Genomic DNA, 10,527 nt, shown 5'->3' on the forward strand with positions numbered 1-10,527 from the left:
CTGCAATTGTGAAATAAAATTTCTATTTCATTACTTGTGCATCTCTCTCCGCTCCTATTCATACTATGAAATACATGGTTGTCATAGTTTCATTACCCCCTTTCTCTTGAAATAAGAAGAATAATAGGTTCTATCCGTATTATATACTCACCTATGCTGTGTAATATTCCTAATTAAATACTTACTTGCGCCATATCTTCGAGACCAGACTGTTCTCTAGCCATGGAATATAGTGCCTAACCACCACTTATCTATTGTTGAGAATGTTCCTACGTGAATATCGACCATTCTGTCTTGTCTCCGAGTTCTTCACGTACTCTCCGCAAGGTGAGTAGCCGTTCGATGACCACTTTGAACTTTGGTATGGACCGTTGGGACTTCTCTGCCAGCGGGGCAGGAAGCTGCATCCCCACGGAACCTCTATCGAGGTCACAATGCTTACCTTTATTCAAAGCCCTTGGCACTTACTCTATAAGGGGAAATCTACCACGATACATTGATTCTCTGGTACTCTTCCATCAGGACGTCATGGCTTGAGCCCAAATAACGGATTTTGAGCGAAGCAAAAAATCTATTTTTCAATATTAAACTTACCCGATAATCATGTAGCTGTCAACTCCGTTGCCCGACAGAATTCTATGGAGGGATACGCCAGCTATCACAATACTAGAAGGGGGTGTACTTACCAGCGCCACCTGTGGCCAGGTACTCAAGTACTTCTTGTTGACACCTCCTCAATTATTCCTCTGTCGTGCTTCCGGCAAGACGTTCTGGGATACGCTTATGATCTTCGAGTTTGTTCACGGCTAATTGGTGAAGTATTCTCTCAGATTTCGGCTGTCGCATTACTGGAAACCTTCTTATATTAGCTAGATAGCTTTTATATAGTCTTGATTAACGGTTAACGATCTTTTGCTTGATTTTGGAAACCCCTTTGGCTAACTCTTTGGATTCAAGATGTCTGACATTTCGCAAGCCCCCTCCCATAGACGATGTAGGTCTTGCAATAGGCGTATTCCGAAGGCCTCGGTAGATCCTCACACCGCTTGTTCTGACTGTAGGGACAGGCCCTGTCAGTTAGAAAATCGATGTGAGGAATGCGCCAGACTTTCGGAACTGGAATTTGTCCGTCTTTTAAAATATTCATCTAAGTTAGAGAGAGGTAGAGTTAGGAGGAGTTCTTCTCACTCTTCAATGTTTTCCTCACCTCATGATCCCATACCTTTTCCTACCCCTGTAGTGGCTACCCCCGAACCTACTGTTTGCCCTCCGCCTGATATGTCTGTTGTTTTGCGTGCTATTCAGGCCTTAGTCGATAAAGTAGAGTCAGTGGTAAGTGACCATAAGTCTCTGATGGCCGAAGTTAAGGAACTTAAGGTCAAGAGTGCAGTGGGTGGAGTTAGTGCCAGTGCTGTGACGAGTGCTAGTGTCAGTGCAGTGCCAAGTGCTAGTGTCAGTGCCAGTGTGGTGCGTGAGGTTTCTTCTGTGCGAGCCAGTCGTCCTCCTAGTCCGGGACCTCTTGCAAGCTCCCATGCCCAGGGGAGAAGCAATGTCGAAGGGCATAAGGGTTCGGCAGGCCTTGTTAGGCGCACAGAAGTTTCCTCGGTGGTTGCGGGCGTGTCTTCCAAAGACCGTCACTCCCACCCGCAGACGATTGAGCCCGTCTTTTTCTCGTCCGCTGATCATCTGTCAGGGAAGAAACGTTGGTCTCAGGTCTCGAGACCACTTAAACGCAGAGTCCAGTCCGCGAGTGCTCAGCCAGGTTGCAGTCATTGGCTCAGCTCTGACTCGCCGCAGTCATCTGTCGACTGCACTCCGCCCAAGAGGAGTAAGGTTCTGCCACAACAGAGCTCGACTGTCGACCCTAAGTGGACTCTACTTCAGTCCATGCAAGCACAGCTTTCGGACTTGATGCGTGAGTGTCGGGCTGAGAGTGTTGCTCCTCCGCCTCCGCCTACACTCCCTCCGCCTGTGCTCGCTCCGCCTGCGCTCGCTCCGCCTGCGCTTGCTCCGCCTGATCGCAGTACCACCTGCCAGGCGTACGATGTTGAGCCACGGTCTGAGTTTGCTGTTCCCACTGGTGTTCAGCCTCCGCCTTCTTTAAGGCAACCTTTGTTATGGGATCAGGAGGATTATACCACTCTTCCTCCGCCTCCCTTTGCTGCTCCACCAGTGGTGCAACTCTTGGCTGAGGTACAACAACCTCTCCCGTCCATGAGTCAGTCTCCTCAGCTCTCGCTGCAGCGAGCTCAACCATCCACAAGGCAAGCTCCTCTACACCTTGGCCTTGCGCCTCAGGAGCCTCAGCTTGCGAGACATTTACCTTGTTCTGCGCAGCCTCAACCTCATCACGCTCCGCTCTCACCACAGGAACAGGAACTTGCTACTCCACTTCCACCAACCGCTCAGCAAGCGCAATCCTTGGGTTCAACCGCTCATGCTAGGAGTCAGCCTCCTCCACCCATGCGCCTTCCTTCTGCTTCGTCTGCTATTCAGCCTTTGCAGTCTGAGCCTCAGGTTCTCCCTCATCAGTTACTTGTAGAGGAAACCACTACTATTGTTCCTACTCGTTCTGACTCTGCTGTTCAGCATTCTTGTCCGATACCTTCGCTTCACTCTGGTGATGAGACGTCTGATGATGAGGAGGCACACCTGGATCCCTCTTCAGACGTGGATGAATCCAAGCTTTCTCCACAGTCTATTGATTTTCGTAAGGTCTTGGCTCTTCTTAGGGAGGTTTACCCAGACCACTTTGTCTGCTATTCCCCGCTCTCCGCCATCTGAGTTTTCGCTGGGCGTACAACAAGCTAAGTCCACCTATACTAAGCTAGTCCTAGCTAGGTCCTCTAAGAGGGCATTAAGGATCTTAGGGGAGTGGCTGCAGTCTAAGCAACACCTTGGCAAGACTTCTTTTATGTTCCCTCCAACGAAGCTCACTTCGAAAGCGAGCGTTTGGTATGCCACAGGAGAAGCACCAGGCTTGGGAGTACCTGCCTCTGCCCAGGCTGACTTCTCAAGTCTGGTAGACTCGCCTCGGAGAACTGCAATGAGGCGCTCTAAGGTTTGTTGGACCTTCTCAGACCTGGATCACTTGCTGAAAGGAATGTTTAGAGCATTTGAAATGTTCAACTTTCTAGACTGGTGCCTGGGGGCCCTCAGCAAGAAGACCTCTCCTGCGGACAAAGATTCTGCCATGCTATTAATGTCCTGCATGGATAAGGCCATTAGGGATGGATCGGGTGAGCTTGCGTCGATGTTTGTATCAGGGGTTTTGAAGAAAAGGGAACAACTGTGTACCTTCCTTTCCGCCAGCATTACACCTTGCCAACGGTCACAACTCCTTTTTGCTCCGCTCTCGAAGTTCCTCTTCCCCGAAGAGCTGGTTAAGGACTTGTCTGCTGCCCTGATACAAAAAGATACACACGATCTTGTAGCCTCATCGGCTCGTAAGTCTAAGGTTGCTACCTCAGTCCCCAAGACTTATCGCTCCCCAGTGGCTGACACCCCTGCTACGAGGTTCATACCGCCCTTTCGTGGTAGAGCACCCAGCCGAGGAAGCTCCCGTCCAGACTCTCACAGGAGCAAGTCTAGGAAAGGATCCAGGACATCTAAAGGAAAAAACTGACTCTCCGCATCTCCAGACAGCAGTAGGAGCCAGACTCAAGATCTTCTGGCGAGCCTGGGAGAAGAGAGGTGCAGACGCCCAGTCTGTCAGTTGGCTGAGGAACGGTTACAGGATTCCATTCTGCCTCAAACCACCTCTGACCACATCGCCCATCAACCTCTCTCCCAACTACAAAGAAGAGGACAAGAGGCTAGCATTGCACCAGGAGGTGTCGCTACTTGTGCAGAAGAAGGCAGTGGTTATAGTCCGGGACCATCAATCCCCGGGCTTCTACAACCGTCTCTTTCTTGTGGCCAAGAAGACAGGAGGTTGGAGACCGGTGCTGGACGTCAGCGCTCTCAACGAGTTTGTCACCAAGCAGACGTTCACGATGGAGACGACGAAGTCGGTCTTAGCAGCGGTCAGACAGGAGGACTGGATGGTCTCGTTGGACTTGAAAGATGCATACTTTCACGTTCCTATTCATCCAGACTCCCAACCTTTCCTAAGATTCGTTTTTGGAAAGGTTGTCTACCAATTCCAAGCCCTGTGTTTTGGCCTAAGCACAGCTCCTTTGGTCTTTACTCATCTGATGAGGAATGTAGCAAAATTCCTACACTTGTCGAACATCAGAGCCTCCCTCTACTTAGACGACTGGCTGTTGAGAGCCTCCACGAGTCGTCGTTGTCTGGAGAATCTCAATTGGACTTTAGACTTAATCAGAGACCTAGGTCTATTAGTCAACATAGAGAAGTCTCAACTCATTCCCTCCCAATCCATTGTGTACCTGGGAATGGAGATTCGGAGTCAGGATTTTCGGGCTTTTCCATCGGCCCCCAGGATAAGCCAGGCCCTAGAGTGCATCATGAGCATGCTGAAGAGGAGCAGTTGCTCAGTGAGACAGTGGATGAGTCTCACAGGGACCCTCTCATCACTGGCCCTGTTTGTCGAGCTAGGGAGACTCCACCTCCGCCCTCTTCAATTCCATCTTGCAGCTCATTGGGACAAGGGTTCGACTCTCGAAGCAGTCTCTATCCCTATCAACCAAGAGATGAAGACCACTCTCCTGTGGTGGAAGCACAACCTCCTTCTCAAGGAGGGTCTATCGTTGGCCATTCAGACCCCCAATCTTCATCTCTTCTCAGATGCATCGGACTCGGGCTGGGGTGCAACCTTGGACGGACGGGAATGCTCGGGAACGTGGAACGAGGAACAAGGATTACTCCACATCAACTGCAAGGAGCTGCTAGCAGTTCATCTAGCCCTGTTGAACTTCAAGTCCCTCCTGCTAGGCAAAGTGGTGGAGGTGAACTCAGACAATACCACAGCCTTGGCTTACATCTCCAAGCAAGGAGGGACCCATTCGAGGAGCCTATACGAGATCGCAAGGGACCTCCTCATTTGGTCAAGAGGTCTAAACCTGACTCTGGTCACGAGGTTCATTCAGGGCGATATGAACGTCTCAGCAGATCGCCTAAGCAGAAGGAATCAGGTCATTCCCACGGAATGGACCCTCCACAAGAGTGTGTGCAACAGACTTTGGACCTTGTGGGGTCAACCTACCATAGATCTGTTTGCCACCTCCATAACCAAGAGACTTCCGCTGTATTGTTCCCCTGTTCCAGACCCTGCAGCAGTTCATGTGGATGCTTTTCTACTGAACTGGTCCCATCTCGACCTGTACGCATTCCCACCGTTCAAGATAATAAACAAAGTTCTGCAGAAATTCGTCTCGCACGAAGGGACACGGCTGACGCTGGTTGCTCCCCTTTGGCCTGCAAGAGAATGGTTCACAGAGGTACTTCAATGGCTAGTCGACTTCCCCAGGACTCTACCTCTAAGAGTGGACCTTCTACGTCAACCTCACGTAGACAGGTTGCACCCAAACCTCCACGCTCTTCGGCTGACTGCCTTCAGACTGTCGAAAGATTCGCTAGAGCTAGAGGCTTTTCGAAGGAGGCAGCCAGTGCGATTGCCAGAGCAAGAAGGGTTTCCACTCGTAGAGTCTACCAGTCTAAGTGGGAGGTCTTCCGAAGCTGGTGTAGAGCCAATTCAATATCCTCTACCAATACCTCTGTGACCCAAATAGCTGACTTCCTTCTACATCTTAGGAATGAGAGATCCCTTTCAGCACCTACGATTAAAGGATATAGGAGTATGTTGGCTTCAGTTCTCCGCCACAGAGGTTTGGACCTGTCTTCCAACAAGGACCTTCAAGACATTCTTAAGTCTTTTGAGACGTCTAAAGAACGTCGTCTTTCCACTCCAGGCTGGAATCTAGACGTAGTCTTAAGGTTCCTTATGTCATCTAGGTTCGAACCTCTCCAGTCAGCTTCCTTCAAGGACCTTACCCTCAAGACTCTTTTTCTCGTTTGCCTTGCAACAGCTAAGAGAGTCAGTGAGGTTCATGCCTTCAGCAAGAACATTGGTTTCACAACCGAATCTGCAACATGTTCTTTTCAGCTTGGATTCCTAGCAAAGAACGAGCTTCCTTCACGTCCTTGGCCTAGATCGTTCGAAATACCTAGCCTCTCCAACATGGTAGGTAACGAACTAGAGAGAGTTCTTTGCCCTGTCAGAGCTCTCAAATATTATCTTAAGAGGTCTAAACCTATTCGAGGACAGTCAGAAGCCTTATGGTGTGCCATCAAGAAACCTTCGAGACCCATGTCCAAGAATGGGCTTTCGTATTATATAAGGCTTCTGATCAGAGAAGCACATTCTCACTTAAAGGAGGAAGACCTTGCATTGCTGAAGGTAAGGACCCACGAAGTAAGAGCCGTAGCTACTTCGATGGCCTTTAATAAAAACCGTTCTCTGCAGAGCATAATGGATGCAACCTATTGGAGGAGCAAGTCAGTGTTTGCATCATTTTATCTGAAAGATGTCCAGTCTCTTTACGAGAACTGCTACACCCTGGGACCATTCGTAGCAGCGAGTGCAGTAGTAGGTGAGGGCTCAGCCACTACATTCCCTTAATCCCATAACCTTTTTTAACCTTTCTCTTGAATACTTTTATTGTTGTTTTTATGGTTGTTACGGTAGGCTAAGAAGCCTTCCGCATCCTTTGATTTGGCGGGTGGTCTATTCATTCTTGAGAAGCGCCTGGGTTAAAGGTTTGGTAGAGGTCCTTTAGTAGGGGTTGCAACCCCGTGTACTTTGGCACCTTTGGGTTGATTCAGCCTCCAAGAGGAACGCTGCGCTCAGTAAGGAAGACGAACTTTAAATAAAGAGGCAGAGTAACGGTTCTATTCGACTTCCTTACCAGGTACTTATTATTTCATTGTTATTTGAGATAACTGTTATATGAAATATGGGATACTTAGCTATCCTTTAATCTTGTACACTGGTTTTCACCCACCTCCCTGGGTGTGAATCAGCTACATGATTATCGGGTAAGTTTAATATTGAAAAATGTTATTTTTATTAGTAAAATAAATTTTTGAATATACTTACCCGATAATCATGATTTAATCGACCCTCCCTTCCTCCCCAGAGAGAACCAGTGGACCGAGGAATAATTGAGGAGGTGTCAACAAGAAGTACTTGAGTACCTGGCCACAGGTGGCGCTGGTAAGTACACCCCCTTCTAGTATTGTGATAGCTGGCGTATCCCTCCATAGAATTCTGTCGGGCAACGGAGTTGACAGCTACATGATTATCGGGTAAGTATATTCAAAAATTTATTTTACTAATAAAAATAAAATTTTTGGGTGAGATAGCCATGACGTCCTGATGGACCCTCCCTGCTATTCTAGTCCAGCCTTTCAGGTCCCGCCCTGTCCTGCTGTATCATGGAGATTAGCAAGCAGCTGGCATCAGGATGAGGACGGACGTGACGTCATTTAGCAATGGCGCCCGTTTGTTTACGTTTCGAGTACCAAAAGTAGCCATGGACGAGTGTAACTGTGGAACGGCTCCCCAGTTATTCTCCGCCCCTCCATATCGAAGTGTTAACTCTGTATGGGGTGCAGATAGCTATGTGGCGTGTTAATACATGCGTCCCCTGTTGATATACGATGTCTTAAAGGGAAACCTTTAGGATACTCGCTCCAGAAGTAAGAATTCTGTGATAACCTGTGGTTTAATTCTCTGGGAATATCCTAGTAGTCAATATACCCAAGGAAGCTACCAAAAAGGATCCTTCCATCAGGACGTCATGGCTATCTCACCCAAAAATAGATTTTTCGCTTCGCTCAAAATCCGTTTTTTGCAATGTGAATCAGAAAAATCTTTGCATCTCGTTTCACAGAGTGAAAATTTTGTAAGCAGATTCTTTCGTGAAGAGAGGTATAACTGTAATACCTCTTGATATGAAAATATCTGCATACGAAAATTTCATGATGTGAAACAAGATACAGTACGAGATTTGGCTGGTAACCAAGACTATTTTAAAATTCACGCGTCCCCAGCTCTAAGCTTGCCACCATCCTCCCATGCTCCCATTGGTTATCTCCTTACTCTGATGCTAGTTACTGCCATAAGATCCTGCTCTCCTATTGGTCAGCATCTATCCCATCATGCATCTACATGTCGGCATTCCTCGGCCATTTCGTTTTGGCAGTGCTATCATTCGCATTGAAGTTGTGTTGGTGATTTTGCTTTCATGCTTTTCATTACTGTACTGTATCGTGTTGCGTTACTTAACTTGTACGTTATTAGCAATGGGTCCAAAGAATGTTGCTAATGTGCAGGGAAAAAAGTCTAAGGCTGGCATGCAGTCAAGTGTGATCGCTAAGGCACATGGTCGAAATCCGTCGACGATAGGAACCATCCTTAAACCGAAGGAAGCCATCAAAGCAGCAACACCTTCTAAGGACGTGACTGTTTTCTCCAGCAAGAGGAGCCACGTCCATGATGAGATGGAGAGACTGCTTCTCATTTGGATTAAGGATAAGGAAATCGCTGGAGACACGATCACCGAGACGATAATCTGCCCGAAGGCCAGCGTCATTTTTGGTGATCTTGTGCAGGCTCAGGCCAAAGACAATGCAGGAGAAGGAACATCAAAGCAGGCACCCCCAGAGTTCAAAGCTTCTAGGGGGTGGTTTGAAAATTTCAATAGACAGTCTGGCATTAATTCAGTGGTGTGGCATGGTGAGGCTAGCAGCTCAGACACGAAAGCGGCTTAAGCTTTTGTTGAGACGTTCGACAACTTGACTGTCGAGGAAGGCTACGGTCCCCAGCAAGTCTTCAACTGTGATGAAACTGGGCTTTTTTGGAAGAAAATGCCTTGTCGGTCGTACATCACAGTAGAAGAGAAGAATCTACCCGGGCATAAGTCTATGAAGGACAGGCTTACCTTTGCACTCTGTGCAAATGCCAGTGGGGATTGTATGGTGAAGCCCCTACTGGTGTGCCACTCGCAGACTCCCTGAGCCTTCAAGGCCCACAAAAGGTTTAAGGAGAAGCTTCTGATGATTTGGGGGGCTAATGCAAAAGCCTGGGTAACAAGATTCTTGTTCACCGAGTGGGTAAATCTTTGTTTTGGCCCGACTGTGAAAAATTATTTAGAAGAGAAGCGCCTCCTCTGAAATGTATGTTGGTGTTGGACAATGCCCCTACTTACTTTCCTGGCCTTCATCAAGGTTCTCTATCTTCTGCCTAAACACCACCCGTCTCTTCCAGCCCATGGACCAACAAGTGATTTCCAGCCTCAAAAACGAATTTTGAGCGAAGCGAAAAATCTATTTTTGGGTGAGATGGCCATGTCGTCCTGATGGAAGGTTCCTTCAGTAGCTTCTTTTGGATATATATAACTACTAAAATATTCCCAGAGAATTAAACTAAAGGTTTTCACAGAATTCTAACTTCTGGGGCGAGTATTCTAAGGGTTATCCCTTTAGAATATCGTATATCAACAGGAGACGCATGCATTAACACGTCACATGGCCATCTGCACCCCACCTAGCATTTACGCTTCGAGGGGGAGATGTGGCGAGGGAATGTGGGAGGTAACTGAGGTGCCGTTCCAAAGTTACTCTCCCTTCGTCACTGTTACGATACTCGCAGCTGCGTGACGTCACGTCCGCCCGCTTCATTCCGTTCTAGCTATAACCAGCCTCCGCGATGCAGTACTGCAGGGAGGGGCCTAGTAGGCTGAACTAGAACAGTTGGGCGGGTCCATCAGGACGACAAGGCGATCTCACCCAAAAATATATTTTTCGCTTCGCTCAAAATCCGTTTTTTGGGCTCAAGCCATGTCGTCCTGATGGAAGTGTACCAGAGAATTAATGTATCGTGGATTTGTTTCCAATTTTTGGGCTCAAGCCATGGCATCCTGATGGAAGGTTCCTTTTTGGTAGCTTCCTTGGGTAAATAACTACTAGATATTCCCAGAGAATTTAACCACAGGTTATCACAGAATTCTAACTTCTGGAGCGAGTATCCTAAAGGTTTCCCTTTAAGACATCGTATATCAACAGGGGACGCATGTATTAACGCGCCACATAGCTATCTGCACCCCACATAGAGTTAACACTTCGATGTATAGGGGCGGAGAATAGCTGGGGAGCCGTTCCACAGCTAATCTCCTCCGTGGCTACTTTTGGTACTCGAAATGTAAACAAACGGGCGCCATTGCTAAATGACGTCACGTCCGTCCTCATCCTTCGCATAGTAGCTTGCCTTACTAAGACGGATTTTCCCTGTGCTTATTTTATCGACTTGCATCTGAGCTATGTCTCTACCCTCGGCCTCGCCTTCTTCTGGAAAGTTGAGTACCAGGTTCCAGTATTGTTTAAATAAGCTCTGACCGTAAAGTAACTTTTATTTTTCGAGATATTTTATGATTTTTGGCAGAGCTGTGCTGCTACCGGACACGCCATTTTATGGCGTCGCTGTTGTCTTGCATGCCTTATTTAGCTAGCCTCAACAGCCTTTCCGGCCTTATTAACTAATCGATACTATTAGTTATTTAGTCT

General features: G+C 47.8%; 1 protein-coding gene across 1 annotated transcript; it reads left to right on the forward strand.

Annotated features, from left to right (window-relative positions):
- The first annotated feature begins 8,268 nt into the window (after positions 1–8,268).
- LOC137653939 (tigger transposable element-derived protein 1-like) lies at positions 8,269–8,736 on the forward strand. Its single transcript, XM_068387571.1, has one exon. The coding sequence runs from the start codon at positions 8,269–8,271 to the stop codon at positions 8,734–8,736; it is 468 nt and encodes a 155-aa protein (XP_068243672.1).
- Positions 8,737–10,527: the final 1,791 nt, after the last annotated feature.

Source organism: Palaemon carinicauda, chromosome 15 (genome assembly GCF_036898095.1).
Source record: "Palaemon carinicauda isolate YSFRI2023 chromosome 15, ASM3689809v2, whole genome shotgun sequence".
In the NCBI taxonomy this organism is placed as follows: domain Eukaryota; kingdom Metazoa; phylum Arthropoda; class Malacostraca; order Decapoda; family Palaemonidae; genus Palaemon; species Palaemon carinicauda.

Bases quoted from the DNA above. Each gene is read 5' to 3' on its own strand.
- LOC137653939 (XM_068387571.1), top strand. From the start codon at position 8,269: ATGGGTCCAAAGAATGTTGCTAATGTGCAGGGAAAAAAGTCTAAGGCT.